The 19,757-nt window shown below is 36.8% G+C and overlaps 2 protein-coding genes across 6 annotated transcripts in view; one reads left to right on the forward strand and one right to left on the reverse strand.

The window, feature by feature from the left end:
* The window catches only part of LOC130707369 (ELKS/Rab6-interacting/CAST family member 1-like), a 467,400-nt gene that overhangs the window by 106,810 nt on the left and 340,833 nt on the right, over nucleotides 1-19,757 (reverse strand).
* Nucleotides 470-19,757, forward strand: part of LOC130707375 (glucocorticoid-induced transcript 1 protein-like) — a 137,105-nt gene continuing 117,817 nt past the window's right edge. Inside the window, exon 1 of one of the 5 annotated variants that reach the window (XR_009007263.1) lies at nucleotides 470-604. Coding sequence is in view for 2 of the 5 variants with exons in the window: in XM_057541609.1 (XP_057397592.1) it covers nucleotides 15,031-15,167 (137 nt within the window). In the remaining 3 variants the exon portion in view is untranslated. The other 4 variants (XR_009007262.1, XR_009007259.1, XM_057541610.1 and 1 more) reach the window with 4 other exon arrangements.

The following is a 19,757-nucleotide window of genomic DNA, read 5'->3' on the forward strand; positions in this document are numbered from 1 at the left end:
TCCACGATCCCCCCGCCCCTCCCCCTTACACACTTGCACGCACCAGCGCGCCGGCTCCCACACGCTCGCGCGCCTCCCGCTCCGCGCCTTGGTGTTGGCCGGCATCGTCCAGGGCCCGCGGAGCCACCATGTGCACTGTCTCCTCCTCTTCCAGTTCCTCTCAGACTCCTCATCCCCCGCCGCAGAGGATGCGGCGCAGCGCCGCGGGTTCCCCGCCCGCCACTCCCGCCGCCGGGAGCGGGAACGGTGCGGGCGGCGGTGGCAGCGGCGGCGGCGGCGGCGGCGGCGGCGGCGTGAACTGCGCCCCGGTTGCGGGAGCCGGCCGGCCGGCTGCTGCAGCCCATCCGCGCCACGGTGCCCTACCAGCTCCTGCGGGGCAGCCAACACAGTCCCACGCGCCCGCCCGCCGCCGCCGCCTCGCTGGGCAGCCTCCCGGGGCCCGGCGCGGCTCGCGGCCCCAGCCCGCCCAGCCCGACGCCGCCGCCGACCGCGGCCCCGACCGAGCAGGCGCCGCGGGCCAAGGGCCGCCCGAGACGGTCCCCAGAGAGCCACCGGAGGAGCAACTCACCTGAGCGCCGGAGCCCCGGCTCGCCCGTGTGCAGAGGTAGCGAGCCCAACCCTTGCGTCCCCCCGGGCTGCGTCTCCCCGACGGTGCCCTCCGTGGAAACTTCAGCTTCTCCGGGCTTCTCTTTGCTAGTGCATTATCGAAGGTATGAAAGTGGCTTTGGGAACCTCACCCCCCTGCGGTCGCTGCGGGGCTTGGATGAGCGAACTGCGGAGCAACTTTTATTTGACCTTCCTGCCGCCCCTCAGCTTTTATCTTCCATCACTCGCCTGGATCGAAAGGTTTTTCAGTTTAAGAGCTGATTAGCTCACTCATGTGTTTGCTGTTTGTAGTGGGGGAAGGAGGAGCTGGGCGAAACACTTAAAAACAACACGCACACAAACTCTCCGGCAACAGGTAAGGTGGTGGTTGTAATCTCTACAGCCTCTTTGTGCTTTCCTACAAAGTTCCTATAAAGTGTCTGTGCCTATCGGGATAATTTTTGTTTTCTTTTTTGGGGGTGGGGAGGTGGAAGCACCAGTTATGATGTAAGGATATCCTGTTGGGTGTGTAGAGGGGACAGTTTTGGATGTGCAATTGAAGTGTACAGTGTTTGGTTTGGCTTTTTTTGGGGGGGGCTCCCTCTTTTCTCTATATAGTCACATGCATCACGGCGGTACTGCCCTGGAAACAGTTTATGCCCAACTCAAGACTTTCATGGTAAATTTCTAAGGACCTATTTGTGGAGTGTGCTCCCCTTTTCCCTTCTATTCGTTTTTCTTAGGTGTCAAAGGTAATGGTGAGCTGGTGGATGCTGTCGGCTTCCCTTAATGTTTTGTGTTTTGGTGTGGTTTGGTTTATGTTTAGGGACACGGTGAATGATGTAGTTTAGTCCTGGGGGAGAAGAGGAAGTTTAGCCAAAACAGGGATGTAAAGCTCATAAGGGAGGGAGGAGGAGCTCATGTTATTAGATGCCACGCTAGGGCTACAGATGCTGTTGCTGCGTTGTGCAGAGAACCGATCATACCGAGGGGGAAACTCTCTGCTTGGAAGGGAATCACTGTGGAGCCTGTGCAATGTTTATGGGGTATGTGCAATTTTTTTAATGGAGTTTTCTTGATGAAGGTCTTAGACTTGGAGAAAGTGATTGTGTTAAGATAGATTGCAGTTTTGGTGTTTTGTGTTAATATTTCTGACCTGTAATTAGCATGTTGCTAAGGCCCTTGTTTTCAGACCACCTGATGGTGAGGCAGGGTAGGATGTAGTGCAGTGGTATGTGTCCAGGAGCACCGAGAAATGCATCCTGTAATCAGTATGCACCGGAAGGCATTTGCTCCCCCACTCCTCCCCCAGGTCCAGCCCGCTGCAGAAACTGACATCCTCCAGCAAATCCTGAATGAATGAATGAAAACAACGTGATCGCCCTAATAATGACCACAACTGAACACACATCTTTGGCTGTATTTTATAGAAAAGGCCACCGTTTTCTAACAGATTAATGCCATATGCAACTCCTTTGCACATTTTCTAGAACTGTATGAAATGAGAGGTAACAGAATGAAAAGAAGGCAGCAGTTACATAAATTTTTGAGTGATTTAGTTTCAACAGTACATAGATTGAGTTTGGGGATTTTCTTTTAGGGACTAATGTAAGAGCCATAAAATAAGCACTGCAGAAAGACTGTGTTCAGAGGGTTTTGTGGGCATAGTGAGTAGTTTCAGCAATTGCTGCAACAATATATTGGTCATCTAGTACCTCCTCCCCTTTTGTTGATAAACACATCTTACAACAAATTGTAGTACAACTTGTTTTTCTGCATCCTTCAGAAGTCTTAATTGCTTAGGAATTACAAGGTCCATCATCAAGTAGTTTTAATGAAATTTGTGACCAGGCTTAAACCGTCCTCTTTGTTGTAGTATGTCACATCTGAGTTGAATGCAATTTTAACGCAATCATGACGAAAACGCTTCTCTGAATCTGGTTGTTCAGGAGACAGATTTGCATCAGTGAACTTGTATTGGGAATAGAAGAGGCCTTTCTGCTGTTTTTAACACCAGGTGGTTTTGTCAGTTTCTTACATTGAAATGATTTTGAATGTAGGCTCTTCTGCCCCCGGTTCCCTGATGATATTAACCTTTCTGTTACTTCTCCACATCCCACCTTGCTCCTCTCTACCTAAGTTAAAACGATACAACTAATCTATTCTTTTTACTTATCTATTTAAAATTCATGCTATGAACAGTTGAACAATTTTTCAAACAATTATCTACTCAGTTTCTTTTGAATTCTGCAAGGTTCTGACTTCAGTGGATTGTAGCCTCCACAGGTCAAGGCTCCTGCCGCTGCTGCTGCTGCAGACACTGACATCACTATACTGCATGAATGAAAAACAACAACGTGCTCCATTTCTGGCTCTCCCCCTCCTTCCCTTTCTGCACACTCCGTGTGTGTGTGTGTTTAAGATGGTATTACGCTGCATTTGAAACTACATTTAAAACTGTTAAATTAGGTAGGTGTTGGCTCAGGGATATGTGTTTAGTATAGAAGCATATTGCTTACAAAAAGCTTCAAGTGCTATGAGCATTTGGACTAGAGGTGACATAACAGCATTCAGTATTTTTTTAATCTGGACTGGTGGTTATGGAAGAGAATACAGAAGATGTAAACAATTTTCTTTGTAATTGCTTTACCAAGAAGAAGTTATGAGACAGTGTAATTTCTGAACATGTTAGATCATTATTATCTCCCTCTGAAACATTCTTAATATGCACATTTATAGGGTTAAGTCTAGAATAATAAAGAAATGATACTCAGATTGTTTCACAAGGCTGAGGAAAAGCTGAATTATGTAAATAGGCACAATTTTAATATGATATTTATAAAATCTAGCAAGAAGATGGTAATTTTCTTTATTTTTGTAGCACAGTTTTAGATAATTTCAATGGGTATCATAATAGAAGATACATAAATCTCCAAACACCTTGCTCTGTATAGAGAACATGGAGTTTTAAAAATTGAAATTATCTTGTTTATGCATATGATCATATTTTTGTTTGCATTTTTAAAATTTTCTTTTCTATTTTTAAAACTTCAGAGGTTCTTATTTATATTAATTTCTTCTGCCTTTAGCAAAATGTCCCCCTCCCCCTTGTTCAGTTCTGAAGGGTCTTGAAGTGGTGAATGACAAGCTACTGAATGCATCCTCAGGCTCCCTGTGATGTGTTTTTAATAGATGTAAAATCATGAAGTATTATGCAAATAGTTATTGTTTTGTAATGGTAATACATAAGTCTACCTTTGAGATAAATAGAACAACCCAAATGAGAATATAGCAGGATGTTGTGTTAAAATTAATGATCTTTAAGCTAAAATCATGAGTAACAATGAAAATATAATAAAGTTGCTTCTTTCTGAAAACTTCATAAAGCAAAACCTATGAATTCAAAAACAAAACAAATACAATTTTATTGTGCTAGACAGTAAATAGCAATTGCAGGTGCTTTTGTGTTTTTTTGTAAGGATTGAGCATGGAGATGAATTATAAATTCTGAAAGATGTAAAAACCGTTGCGTTAGAGCACTCGATGTAGAATACCGCTTATTTTTAAGTGTACCAAACCTAATAACAAAAACATGGAAGAGCTTGTAATTTATATAGTTCCTGCTATGGAAAATAGCATGTGTTGATTCCTGATTTAACATGCCTAGTATCACTAACTCTAGAGTGAAATTTGATAAGAATTTTTCATGAGTACCTTGAGAGCCTTATTGTTTTATACATTAAGAAGTTATGATTATATTTTAAAAGAAAATACAAAGCCAGCTAGCATATAATGCTGAATGACTGCCTGCAGTGTGTGTGCATGTATGTGTGTGTCTGTGTTTTGATCAAATAATTTGCTTTCAGTTTTTTATTTTTCATTAAATTTTCCCTCAAGTCCTTTTTACTGCTATGCTCAGTTTGTGGACTTCCAACATTTTAAATTACTTTTTTTCTCTCTTTTTAAAGATACTCAGACATTCTCTTATAGAGTTATTTCTCAGGCCGATATTGTTGAAAATTAAGGTCCTCCTCTTGTCCCCCCCCCCCCCCGTTTTAAAAATAGTTTTCCTTGAGTGCTTAGAGTTAACTTGTTTCAAAGCTTTCTTATACTAGACTGAAAACAGTTAGAGCTTTGACTGTTTTTCCTAAAGAGACAGGTTTCAGATACTGATTTTTGGGAAAGGTTTTCAGCCTTTGAGAACTACACTAAGTATCAGCAGCGTTCATTAACTAATTTTTCCCATTATTTATGGTACGTAAAATTTCTCCATCAGTGGGTCAATAGCAAAACAGATAAGTGAATTTATAGAAGTTTTTTTTCTTAAACTGTTTTATGTTCAAAGATTATATTCCTTTCAAATAACTATTATTCTAAGCATATTGAATATGTATACCTAGGGTGTAGAAAAGCACCTTGGTCAGTTTAACTGTATGTAAATTCGTGTATATATATTGAGCTGAAAATTCTTTCATTATTTACAGTACTTTTTACAGAAGGACGTTTCATTCACTGCAATGTATGTTGCTTCAAGGATTTAATGCAAATTAGGATTTATACATTGGGGAAGTGTTGAAGGGTAATGGTATCCTTTTGATTTTTATTGGTGATAATGTGGAGTAAATGTGAATAAGAAAACAAAGGAGTAATTGGGCTCCATGGCAATGAATAACAATGGAAATAAAGGGCAGTGTTCAACAAATGGCGAGTAGGAGAGGATTTTTCTTAAATCTGAAATTTAAAACATTGCTAAAAGCCTGTTTTATCAAAGCTTCCACATATAGCTAATAATCTGCCAAGAAGTATATACTAATGACTTTGTTATTCTTTATTTTAGTTTAGTCTTTTCTCCAGAGTTTAAATCCCCAGACACCACCACGATAGGCTTTTTCACAGCACCTGTCCTGGGTCTGTGCCTGGCACTGTTGTTTTTTGTCTTCAATATATAATTTTGTTCTCTCATTAAATGTCAAAGAAACCAAATCACTGATGCTGTTTCTGTCCTATATTCTATTTATTTTAACAAGAGGTTGAGCTTCTCTGATGCTGGTCTCTAACTGGGTTTGCCAACAGTCAGTGGAGGAAAGAGAGAACACTGCTCACCTATTGATGTGAAAAACCTGAGTGAGAAGCTGATGGAAGAGCCAGGAGCCAATCTCTTTCCCTTTCTGCCTCTCATCTGAACCCTAGAACTGACCATGACTCCATGGATCATCCAGTTGATTGTAGAAGGATAATACTTGTGCTTGTTCTGCAAAACAAATTATGATGGATTTATAGAAATTCTAAAGAAAACAGGATTATACTGAATTATGAACAAATTGTGGAAAAATACTTTCCTAGTATTCCATTTTTGTAGGAACAAACATGGCAGATCCCTTTAAGCAGTGTTGTTTACCTCAGGTGAATGTTATTGTGGCAGCTTGCAGGACGAGGCAAGTTCATGAATACCTGAATAACCTCCCCAATATTACGTTGTATCTCTAATTGTTGTAGGTACAAAGGAAGAAAACATCTGAGTGCTTTGCTATATATAAGGCAATATATACTTTCATTCATCAAGAAAGTGGATTTCAAATCATATCTTCCGATTCCAGATACAGCGTTCATTCCACAGGATTATCCTATTTCTCCTAATTAAAAAGAGACTGATATTGGTCATCAGCTGTGATTTCTGAGCTCTAAGAATTACTGAAGAGTAGGTTTTCTATTGGTTCCACAGCACTATTACACTGTGCTGGGGTATGCTTTGACATTTTCAGAATGTCTAAAAATGTGTCAGAGAGAGAGAGGGAGAGAGACAGAGAGGAGGGTATGAGCAACAGTGTGTGTGAGAGAAATCCTGGTTCCTGAGGGGTCAAGGATATGGACTTGGTTGTATGTGGCCCTGTGTACTTCTAGAATCTGTGCTGTTCTTGAATCGTATTATAGTGAGGAGTATGTTTCTCCATGATTATTAAAAGTTAGTTATACATGGTGGTAAACTGGTAAATGCTTCAGGAATGACTAAGCAGAGATTCTGGTCTCAAGTGATTGTCCTGGCAACTGGTACTAGGTTAATTTAGCCCCACCAAGAGCTAATAGTTATCACTGCAATTTGTGGGTTTGAACTCTGTATATTTGTAACTTAATGCAATGCAACTATGGTGCACCTTAATAATGGCTCACCAAAAATAAGGATGAGTTAAAGAAACTAGTGAGATCCATTATTGTGTGGGAAGGTTGACGTCCAAAATTGTCTTCCGAGTTATTAGAATTCAGAAATCCATCAAGCTTTTGGATGTTGCATAACAAGAAGGCAAAAACTGCTAAAACTTGCTGCCTAGTGTCTAAAGATAAAATACCTATCAACTACTGACAGTAATATCCCCTTATTTAGCCAGTATGGCCACAGGGTGAACTTCCGTTAGTAGTCCCTATAGCTAATTGTAACTTTTATATTACTAAAAGATCAATTATTTAGGTAAACAGTTTCTAACATTATTATACAGTTGTTTTCTTGAGCAGAACAAACAAGATATGAGTGAACTCTTTGTGGCTTAATTAGCTTTGTTAATACCGATGATATACCTAATAAAATGATTGCTGTTGATACTCTTGAATATAGGATTGAATGAGCACTGACTGACAACTAGAGTTGCCCTGTAACTGATTCTATACATTTGCTTTGGGGATTGTCTTATTTCTGGTAAAGGTGGAATGAAGCAGTGAGTGGCTACATTTATTCCTTAATGGAATAACCTGGCTTTTTCCTCTAGAATTAATTATCAAGTTAAAGACCGAAGAAATGATTTTCCAAATGGTTCCATAAAAGAGGCTTAGAAACAGAAAGGTATACTGAAAAATATTAGATTTGGAGTCAAGAGACTTGGGTTCTATTTGCACTTCTAACATTTGACTTATAGTAAGTTCTTAACTCTTTGCATCCTATTTTCTCTATCTTTAAAATGATATAGGTGGGCTTTTTAAGAGTTTGGTTGGGTAGGGGAAAGATTCCGCTGTGGAAAGGAAAAGTAAGTTTATTAAAGGAAAAGTAAGTTTATTATTTACTGAGGTATAACTGACAAATAAAAGTTCTGTATATTTTAAGGTATACAGTGTGATGATTCGGTACACATTTACAATGTGAGATGATTACCACAATCAAGATAATTAACATATCCATCACCTCACATAGATGCCTTTTTTTTTTTTTTGATGTGTGATGAGAACACTTAAGATGTATTCTTAGCAAATTCCAAGTATACAATACAGTATTGTCGACTGTAGTCACCATCTGTACATTAGATTCCCAGAACTTACTCCTAACTGAAAGTTTGTACCCTTTGACCTCCCCACTTTTCCCACTTGCCAGTCCCTGGCAACCATCATTCTACTCTCTGCTTCTATGAGTTAGACTTTTTTAGATTATGCACATAAGTGAGATCATATTTGTTTTTGTTTTTCCCTGTGTATTTGTTTTTCTGTCTGGCTTATTTCACTCAGCAAAATGTTCTCCAGGTTCATCTATGTTGTTATGAATGGCAGGATTTCCTTCTTGAAAAGACTGTATAATATTCCATTTTATATGTATACCACATTTTCTTTATCCATTCCTCCGTGAGTGGACACATAGGTTCTCCACATCTTAGCTATCGTGGATAATGCTGCAAAGAACATGGGAGGGCAGATATCTTTTCAAGATACTGATTTTACTTCCTGTGGGTATATACTCAGAAGTGAGATTGCTGGATCATATGATAGGTCTATTTTTAAGTTTTTGAGGAACCTCCATACTGTTTTCCATTCCTACCAATTTATATTCCCACCAATGTTATACAAGGGTTCTCTTTTCTCCACATCCTCACCAACACTTCTTATTTTCTTGTCTTTTTGACAATAGCCATTCTAACAAGTGTGAGGTGGTACCTCATTGTGGTTTTAATTTGCATTTCACTGGTGATTAGTGATGTTGAGCACTTTTTCGTGTACCCTCGTTAGCCATTTATATGTCATCTATGGAAAATGTCTATTGAGATCCTTTGCCTATTTCTTAATAAGGTTATTTGTGTTTTTTGCTATTGAGTTATATGAATTCCATATATATTTTGGATATAGCAAATGTATATATCCAAAATCCATACGCTTATCAGATGTATGGTTTGCAGATATTTTCTCCCATTCCATAACTTGCCTTTTTATTTTGTTGATTGTTTCCTTTACTGTGCAGAAGCTTTTTAGTTGCTTGTTTATTTTTGCTTTTGTTGCTTGTGTTTTTGGTATCATATCCAAAATATCATTGACAAGACTGATGTCAAGGAGCTTTTTCCCTATGTTTTCTTCTAGGAGTTTTATAGTTCCAGGTCTTAAATTTAAGTCTTTAATCCATTTCAAGTTAACTTTGTGCATGATGTAAGGTAAGGGTCCAGTTTCATTCTTTTGCATGTGGATATCCAGTTTTCCCAGCACCATGTATAGAAGAGACTGTCCTTTTCCCATTGTATATTCTTGGCACCCTTGTCAAAGATTAGTTGACCATATATGCGTGGATTTATTTCTGGGTCCTCTGTTCCATTGGTCTATGTGTCTGTTTCTATTGCCAGTACCATATTGTTTCTATAGCATTGTGTAGACTAGATGATTCTTAGTAAAATTAGTTATTTACTGAGCTTTTATGTCAGCAACTAGTCTTCACCGGAACTCAATATAGAACACTTTTATAATTTCTCTTTCTCTCTTGAGAACTTAAGTAATCTGCCCAAGATCAGGTGGCATGCACAGAAGGCCCAAAGGGCCGTGTAACTCTCTACGTCCCGACCTCAGATCAGGTGAAACTTGCTTTTGGAACCCAATTAATTATGGGGCAGGAAAGCATGCACAATGGGTTATCCCATTGCTTATACAGTTAAGTCACAGAAAGGCCAAAATTAGCTTTGGTGGGGTGTGAAGAGAAAGCTAAATGGAACTCAACTCTAGGGTCCATAGAACTTAAAATAGCTGCAGGTATTCCCAGTGATTCAGGCCTCAGATATGTATATAAATATGTCATAGCACTTCAAAACCTTATTATGTCATTAGTAAGCCTTCCCCTTGGTCCTGAAAGTACTTACCACTTTGTTAAGACAGAGTTTAGATTTAATTTTTAAAATTGCCTTTCACATGAAATCGTAAAATCTGGGTAGAATGAGTCTTTTGCATTTTCCTATTTGATAAGGTAAGCTTTACATTTATAATAAAGCATCATAAGGCTCCATTCAACCATAACATTGTGATACATAATTTTACCATTCTTTGATAATTTAGCAGCATTCAAAATAGTATCTTTTTATATTTCACTCTCATGGCAAAGCAGCAAGGTGCAGTATCTTCTCAATTTATGCCTCCTTGGGCTCTTTTCCATTTTCTAGGCTTGCTGATGTGATGTATAATAGAAAAGATACTTCAATCTCCATTTTAACAATTTCTTTCAGGATGTTGTGGCGTTTTTCAGTGTCACTTGTGCTTACTCTAAGCCCTCTTTGATAGTCAGTGTGGACCATGAATCCTTTCATAAGTAACATTAGAAATGGTATTTTTATTGTTATTGTTATGATACTGAAAGTGTTATATAGAGTCTATGTGATGAAGTTTCTCATGACTTTTCTTGTGTAATTACTTTAGTAGTGAAATACATCAGTGTATAAGTTGGATTAATGAAGTAATATTTGTATCTTAGAAGATAACAAAAACTAGTAGAGCTCAGTTGCTCAGTTACCTTAAAGAACTTTGCTATACTTATGTAAACCTGTGAAATGATCTTCCCACGAATGTGGAAAAGGATCATAGTAAAATACAGATTTGTTTATATATTAGCTGGTAGTCTGTAAACAAATTATGATATTTTTGAGTGTTCTGTGACAGTGTCATCTTCTTTCTTCCAAAGTGTTTTGGAGGTACTCTGGTGCATCTCCCTGAAAAGAATCAACTGTCCTTTTCCTGCTTAAAGTCAGGTTATTTCATTTAAGTGTCTACTACTTACTAAACAGGGATTAGCAAACATTGCTAAATGCAGTTTCATTAGCATTGTAAATTAGGGAGTTAGACTGTGCTCAGAAATCAGGTTTTGGAAAAAAGCTACAATATTCTGCAACATTTTGATCCGATAGCTTTAAAAAACTTATTTTAAAATTCTGTTCTTTCTTTGCATATTGAAGTGACCTGTTATTGAAAAACAGCTGGTCAGTTGATTGCATTTGCCCACTCCTTGTCTTTTTGGTTAACACATGGCCAAAGATGAGCGTAGCTTTAATGTAATTTCAGTGATAACTGTTCATTCAAGAAATTTTTGTTTTCAGGTATTGTAGTTGTTGGCAGTATGTTGATGAGTAAAACGAATGCATTTTCTCCCCGTTTTACATAATAAATATTTATTGAGTCCCCGCTATGTCTGAGGAGCTCTGTTTAACCCTCCCAGAATACGCATTCTAGGTGCAATTGGGGTGCTCACATTCATTTTTCTCAACAAGGTCAAGTCATTTAAAATCTGCCAAGAATTTGACCCACTATTTTCTCTGAGGTTTGGACTTCATATGGGAATTATTATGTTCTATGCTTATCTTTCAAGATTAGGTTGCACTTCTTGGTATTCTTTTTTGAATACCAAATACTTGTTTATATGTGTTTTTCCCTTATTAGAGGAAGCTTAGGAGAGCATTACCTTGTGGCTTCTATATTATATCTAGGTGTAAGCTATATTGCTGCCTGGACATATTATAATATTCTGCTAAAGTTTGGCCTAACATGGTGGGATTAACATGGAATCAGCTTCTGAAGCTGTTATATTTGGAGAAATTCAAAAAACCATCATGCCACAAATTTGGTGGGCATTTTCAATTAAAAATCTCAATGTTTTTAGATCTGTCATAAAGATTATGATTATACTAAGCAAGCAATGAGAATATAAATTACATGTTAATTTGTTCTTTATTTCAATGTAAAAATTTTAAAGTGTAGAGCAGATTTTGGGGTGGTTGTTTGCTTTAGAGAATATCTAATTTACGTGCAAGTAAAATTATTCAATTTAGCAAAGTGTTATTTACACAAACTTTTTAGGAAGTCAGTTACACAAGATTGAGGTTCATCTGAGGTTGTAAAAATATATTACAGAATAGTGTAATTTCTCATTTCTGCATAAAATGTTCTACTGACATTTAGCAGGATTAACTAATATCCTAAGAAGTTGTTATAAATGAACATGAATAGATCTTTTCCATTTCCTTTCTAGTCTGAGTTTTAAAATTCTAAGAAATTTTGTATTCAGTGAACCCCTAAAAGGGAAAGAATTCATATGTACTGATGATTTTATTTCTCACATTTCTCTGTGGAAAGATATGCTTTTAAATTAGATAAATATTCCAAGTTTTTTTCTGGATTATTTTGTCCTTATAAAAAGAAAGTTATTACTTGAGTTATAATTTCCTACCACACTGTTCCTAACCAGCTTAATGGAGGAAATATTTCTTCCTTGATGAAAAACTTTCACCAAACCTTCTACTGTTATCAGTGTCAGGAGGACAAGGCAATAAGTAAGCATAATTAGACTAGAAATATGATTAGTACTGTGGATTATGATTTTATTTATAATTGTATAATCCTACAGTCTGATTTTCACTTAAAGTTTCTGTATATACTTAAGGATGGAGAAATTAATTGGTCACCCATATACACACTACTGTATATAAAATAGATGACTAATAAAGACCTACTGTATAGCACAGGGAACTCTACTCAATACTCTGTAATGGCCTATATGGGAAAAGGATCTAAAAAAGAGTAGATATATGTATATGTATAAAAGATTCACTTTGCTGTACACCTGAAACGAACACAACATTCTAAATAAGCTCTACCCCAATAAAAATTTAAAAGTCAATAAATAAGTATACATTCACAGGAAGTTGCAAAGACAATACAGAGAGCTCCCACGTATCCTTCACCCACTTTTCCGTTAACAGTTATATTTTACAAAATTATAGTATGACATCAAACCAGGATTTTTCTATTGGTGTGTGTGACTGTGTGTGTGTGTCATTTTATCACATGTGTAGATCTGTGTAGCCACCAGTATAATCAAGATAGAGACCTGTTCTATCACAGATGTCAGGTGCCACTCAGATCTCCCTCGTGCTGCCCGTTGCAGTCACACCACTCCCTCCCCCTACCACCCTGACCCCTGGCAATCACTGATCTGTTCTCCATCTCTATAATTTTGTCATTTTGAGAATGTTAGATAAAAGGAGTCATACAGTATGTGACCTTTTGAGCTTGGCTCTTTTTCACTCAACATAATGCCCTTGAGATCTATCACAGTTGTTCAGAGTATCAATAGTCTGTTACCCTTTATTGCTGAGCAATATTCCACAGTATGGATGTACCACAGTTTCCTTACCCATCACTTATTGGAGGACATTTTGGTTAAGGTTGGGTCTGTTACAAATAAAAATGTTAAAAAAATTTGTGTACAGATTAAAAAAATTAATTGGTCACCTAATTTGATTATACCTAAGGCCTACACAATATCTGTGTGTGTGTGTGTGTGTGTGTGTGTGTGTGTGTGTGTGTGGTGTGTATGTATGTGTATAAAAGAGAGAATGCTGTAAAGTTTGCATTCCTTTCTCAGCAATCACTGGATAATCACTGGCTCCTGATACTTTTTCCATATAGAGTAGAAATTCATGGTCATCTTTTCATAATGCTATAAGTAATTTTAATATACTAAGTGGTAGTGACTTAGGGACTTTACTTATCTCATGTAAGATAAAACCAATGGACAACTAACTAGATGAGAATTCTGAACATCTTCCTTGTGGTTATGGGGAAATTTGCTATTTATAATACAATTATATTTCCTTCGGGAGGCATGTCTTAAATGCTGAACTCTTTGACGTATTTACTTAAGGATTATTTGGTAAAAAGTTGTTGGATGGGTTTGGAGAAAGAAATTAATCAGTTTACATATAAATTCCCTTTTCTGAATCATCTAACATAATTTAGAATGACAGTCCAGTTATCTACAGTTTAATTTTCTTAGTAAGTGTACGATCATTTTCTCTGCTAGAGTTGGCTTTGTGATTTTTGAGCAGAATATTATGTTGGTATTTAGATTCAAAGTTGAAAGAAGTGTTGAAAGCTGTCGTTATTGCATTTCTACTGACTGGAGTGGGTATTCTTCTAGGTGGTAACTGTATATAGCAAATTAAAACAGACATGATGCTTACATCCTGCAAGTCTACATATCCAAATATTTTAAAATATCATTATAATTGTCTTTGGATGTTTTGCTCATGCTCTTTACCTTCTTGCTGATCTTGTTACCATGTGTATAAAAAGTTTTAATTTAAAGTATATTCCACCGATGTTTCACGTAGAATATATCATACTCCCTTAGGTAACATGCTTTGAAAAAGTGGCCTAGTGTATTTTTCTGTGCTACTAACAGAAAATCAATAATTTATTAATAAGACTTTCAGACCCAGAGCATCATTGGGTTGGGTTCTTAACTTCCTTGCAGCATAATTATTCACTTTTCCTCCTCCCTCATTTCTCTCATCCTACTGATCACCATATCTTATCCCATCTCCTTAGAATTATGTCCTGAATCTGCTAGCTTCTTTCCATCCCCTCACGGCTCCGTTATTACTTATTGCTTGATTTGTTAGAACTGCTGCCTCTTAAGTGGTTCCCCCGCCATTAGTCTCCCCTCTCTAATTGACCCATTGCACAGTCTTTCTTTATAAACATAGTCTTTCTTTAAAAAAAAAAAAAAATTCTGAAGTTCACAATCCTTTGCTTGACATAAAAGACTCACCTCAGCATCCTCAATGGTGTACCTCAAGTTCTTTGTAAACTGAACTCACTTTGCATTGAAAATGCTATTATCTTTCAATAGCTCCATACTTGTTCCTTGTCAGGCAAGGATTCCGTGTCAGTGGAAGGTAATGTACTGATTACTGTAAATTAGATTAAGTTAGATCATTCTATTTATGGTGACAATTGTAATAATTTAGCAAGACTCACTCTAAAATTTGGCTCAAACCATCTCCAAGGTAATTCAGACAAAGGGAGTTAAGCCCTTCTATAGTAGAGACTTCTAAGGATTCACCAAACCCTGTTTTGTCTCCCTGTTGGCCCACATCAAGACTCTTTTTCCTACCCCTCCTTACAATTAGATAAGGCTTTGTGATATATAACATTTTCATCTGTGTTCAATAAAAAAGCACTAGTTTGATCCTGGTCATTCATTCTCTTCCCTCATGTGCCAGCTGGAAGCAGAGAATCTAGCAGAGGACTCCAACCAAGGCCCTGGAGGAATGGTGGAGTCATAAGATGAAGGAAGTCTGAATCCCTGAATGATCATATAGAAGGCCATCTGTCAGCCAGGAAGATACACATTGGGTTTTTATTGTGATAAGCCACGAATTTTAAAAAATGGTAGCTGTTAGCATTAGCAACTTTACTGCACCTAACAGTTTAAAGAAAGGTGGTCTACCAGCTGCTACTACTGGAGCCGCTTTGAAAATTCACCCTGGGAGTCTCACTCTTACCTCGTGTGATCCATCACATAGGCAAGTGTGGTTCATTGCTATCAGTGCTTCTGTCAGTATGCAAGAGATCCTTCATCAAGTTGGATTGTGTGATCTTGGTGGAATGTATTTAGTTTTATATAATTTGCTATTTCATTAACTGAAGATGCTATAACTACTCTTTGATTAATAATTTAAGAAACTATTTTCAAAAAAATTTGGAGACGTTATAAGAATTGATAGCCATGTGGAAATAAATGCATTGTCTCCCAGAGTGCCTGGCAGGACACGAAGTTTAGTGGTCTTATTAAGTGGTCTTGTTATTTTATATAAATATGTTATTTTTCTTGGCTATGCACTATATGAAGAGTTATTTATTATATGAACCTGTTTAATGAGCTGTTTGTGAAATACCTAAGCATGGAAATCATAGCCTTTTATGTAAATGTGGAAAATGGGATGATAGAGATCTGAATTCAAGTTATTTTTGTCACTGTCTTGCACTTTATTCACAATGATTTTAGATGAGCCTCACATACAGAAGATTAAAAAGAAACGTGGAGCCATTCTATTTGAGGCTCTTCCAGAAAGCCTCCTTTGCTAATGAGTTCCATAATATATGCCAGGTGATTTCTAGTTTTTGAGTATTAATTTATTTAAAAGTAAGGAAAGGATGGATAACTGATATCCACAGGTTCAACAAAACTTGAGTAGTTGTGCTAGGTGTTAGAGAAACAAACAGAAAAAGACAAGAGCTTTACTTTTAGGAAGGAGCCTACCCTCTCTCTGGTAGATAAGTTTTACATTTATCATTTAAGTTTAAGCAAAATAGTGAATCACATTAGGTTTCCCTTTCTTATTTCATTCTTAAATGAAAGTAAAATAGCTAAAATATGGGGCAGGGGAAGAGACAGATACATGAGTGATTTGACATATCCATGAAAAAGAAGTTAACTGTATTATTCATAATGTTTGAATATATATTGTTCGTACTTGTCCTGTCTCAAACACTACATAGAAAGGATTTAAAAAATTCTGGTCAGAGGTAAAGAAGGAAAGAATGGAGAAAAAAAGGCAGATAAAAATCCAGTTGACCCATCTCTTTTCTATAGTGTGGTTTTGTTTTCTTCCCATGTTGAGATGAGTCTTTTTAGTACATCTGGAAGTGTTGTTCAGGGTTTTATTACAAATGCCCTAGCTATTGTAGGTATTGTTAATGATTCAAGCTATATCCAAAAAGTGTAGTCTGATATTTGTTTGCTCATTTCTTGGGCTTTTGGATTGAACAATCTTCTTTCATCATTTAAGGGAAAAAATTAACTTAGATGCTAATAACAAACTCTGGAACTTTGTGACTTCAGTCCATTTGTAGCTCCTGGGCAGTGCCATTTTGATTGAAGTCCCGTTCAATCAGTAATATCAATAGACTATTTTTGGCTAAGATTATAATGGCCAGTTCTATGCCTGTTCTGGAGGAATAAAATATGATGCTCTTCTAAAATATTTTATGACACTTTTCCCCTACTCTTAGTCATGCCGCTAGTAGTTTTATTTCATTTTTTTCTGAAGTTGATCCCAGTCCTTGGCAGTGTTTCCTGGCAACCTTTTATGCACAATATTTGTAGAATTGTTGAGGTGGAAGGTGTCCTGTGTATGCAAACACGGAACTGGTTTTTACCATGTTCTGTTTTACTCCATGGCCTCTACAAAGGTATCATTTGTATAAGACCTTTTCCGTCAGGATGTTTTCCTGCAGCTTTGGGCCATATCCAGCTTTAATGAAGCATCCAATTTTGGATACATTACTGCTTCACAGCTACATATTTGATTCTTTGCTGTCAATATTTATGAAAGTAAATGCTAGAATAAACATCTGTGTTTCCTTATTTCTGAAGCCTTCATTCTGTTGAGCCTATTGATTTTGGGTTTATTCTACAGAAGCGTAGTTATATATTTCCCAGTCAACAGCATATTCACCATTGCTGGATTTGGAGACACAATGTGGGGGAAAATACAGCTGGTCGGCTAGATTTAATTAACTAGATTCTTTTGCATGAAGCAAATCCGTGGTATCCAGATGTATTTTCAGTTCAGAGTTCTGTTTATCATTTGCCTACCATCAGTAAATTAGCTTGACTAGCAGTCTTATCTTTTTGAGGTTAAGCAGTTACTCTTTTCCTAAGCCTTTCTCCTTAATCTTTTCTACTTAACCATGGAGTTAACTGTTTACCCTATTATTATGCTATTATGAGCTAATCTGTAGGTTTTATTACCTAAACAAAATGTTTATAACTTAGACTTAAATGCTTGAATCTTATTTTCACTATAAATGGTATGTTGTTAAAATGTATTTGGATTTAGAATTCTACAAATTTTCAGTCTAGATTTAAGAAGAGACTGTTGTGCTTTCTCTGCCATATTAAGTCATTATTCTGTATTCAAATAAGAGATGAGAAAGCTGATAATTTTCAGACTCTTTTTCAGGATCAGAGGAACTATAGTCCTCATACAGATTTCATCATAAAGATCTTGTATTACATGGTAAAATTTGGTTGTCCTTTTGTAATAGTGGTAAGACCCTGATTCCATAATGTTAATAGTCAATCAGTTCTTTCTTGGTCTTGACAATTATTTGAGGACTTTTTGTTCTTTATTGACCTGTCCCATAGATACTGGGATGATGTGGACAGAGGCTGCTTACTTTTGTTCCTTCAAAAAGCAGATCCTTATTGATTTAGCTCCTTGCAAGGTGAAGGTGCTCTTCAAGGCTTCTTTCCATCTTGTTTTTTTCCAAATGACTCTCTCTTCAAGCCCCTCAGCCCATTGTTCTACCTTTTCCCCTGGTAAACTCCACCTTTCCCCGTAAGAGGAATTCCCGTTCCTTGATCCATTCCTGGTTCTTGCTGCAGGCTTCTGTAGGATTGACTTTCAAACTTTACTCTGTAATTGCCAGCTCTAGAGGAAGGGGATGGGCAAAAATTCTATTAATGGAGTGACTATGGATGCCCCATTTCAATTAGTTTCTTCACGAGGTAGGGCAGGAGCTAATTTCTCTACTAGGTTACCTAGGAAGAAAGTATACCTCTCTAAGACTAACATTAATTTTTCTCAGAGTCAACACAATAAAATATTGGAGGAATATTAAAATGTTTAAAAATATATGTATATATATATATATATATATATATATATCTGCTTCTATAAGTAATTTAATAACTACATTTGGTTATCAGATATTCTGGAAATTCTTAGTCTTACAGATGTGCTGAGAGAATAACTATATGAATTTCCAATCCTTCTCTGGTCATTTCTTTCATGGAATGATGGAGGACTTACCTGAGAGATATTGAGCATTCTGCTACTCTCTTCCCCTTTGAAAGTTACTACCTGAATGGCTCACACATTCCAGGAGCCCTTATGTTAATTCCTTTCCAAGCTGTTGGTTGTTTGAAGCTTTTTCTCTGGTAGATTCTTCAGGACAGACTTATGGGAACAATATTCCTTGAGTTCTCATGTATTATGTAGCAAGAATATACAAGACTATAAGAAGTTTTCATCTATGGGTTTTTATACTTGAAGGTCACTCTAGCTTCATTAAAATGTGTTCGATTTGGGCTGTATCATTTTCTCAGATACATGTATAGTCTTTCAATATGTAGTTTGAAGTTATCTTTTATTCCAGGAGAGTTTTATTATAGTTTTTAGTATTTTTTGCTTTGTTGCTTTGGTCTTCTTCAGGGACTCCTACTAAACATATATTGGACAGTCTTGCTTATGTTACATATTAATTATTGTCTCTTAAAATCTTTTTACCTCTTCTTTTTTTTTAATTCTAAAATTTGTCTTATGTTCCATTTTGTACTTTTGGTAAGGCATTAACCCACTGTGCTTCTTCTTAACTTAGTCTTCATTCCTGAAATAAGTTTTTCTTTTATTTCTAAATCTTTCCTGAGTTTGATCACCTCTCTTTTCATATCTTCCTTGTTCTCAAACACAACATTTTTCAGTTTTTCTAATTCTGAGGTTTTTCGTTGCTTCTGTCATTTAAAGAATATTTTTAGCTTGTTTTGAACTATTAGATCACAGTTTTCCCTACTTTAAAAATCAAGGAGTTTGATCAGTAATATTGCTTGTCATACTGTGGTAAAGATATAGCCCATTCTGTAGCCTTTATTATAGTCTTTTTTGTTAGTTTTTTTTGTTTTTAATTGGGATATAATAGTGGATCTGTCTCATTTGGTTAAAAATTTTCTAAGCTCTACCGCTGCTTTAACTGGAAGTTAAGTGCTTTGAAACAAAATTTTGTTAAACATTTTGCCTTCTGGTTAAGGAATATTTGCTTTCCTTTCACTTACTGTATTAATATCCATTTTTGGTCATCTGATTTTGGTTGTTTTATAGTTGCTAATATTTTGTGGTTATTTCTTTAACATTTGAGACCATTAGTTATGTAAGATTTCAGATGTTTGGAAGCTCTATTAATTGAATTCATTGGAAGTTCATAAAGTTTATAGAATGTTCTTCTACTAATTATGACTTTGCCAGGGTTCCTTAAAGAAATAGCATTTTCCACCAGAAAAAAAATGAACTTAAAAATCTTTAGCATCTCAGCTGCCATATATGTAATTTCTT

The sequence above is a fragment of the Balaenoptera acutorostrata genome, chromosome 2 (genome assembly GCF_949987535.1).
Source record: "Balaenoptera acutorostrata chromosome 2, mBalAcu1.1, whole genome shotgun sequence".
Lineage (NCBI taxonomy): Eukaryota > Metazoa > Chordata > Mammalia > Artiodactyla > Balaenopteridae > Balaenoptera > Balaenoptera acutorostrata.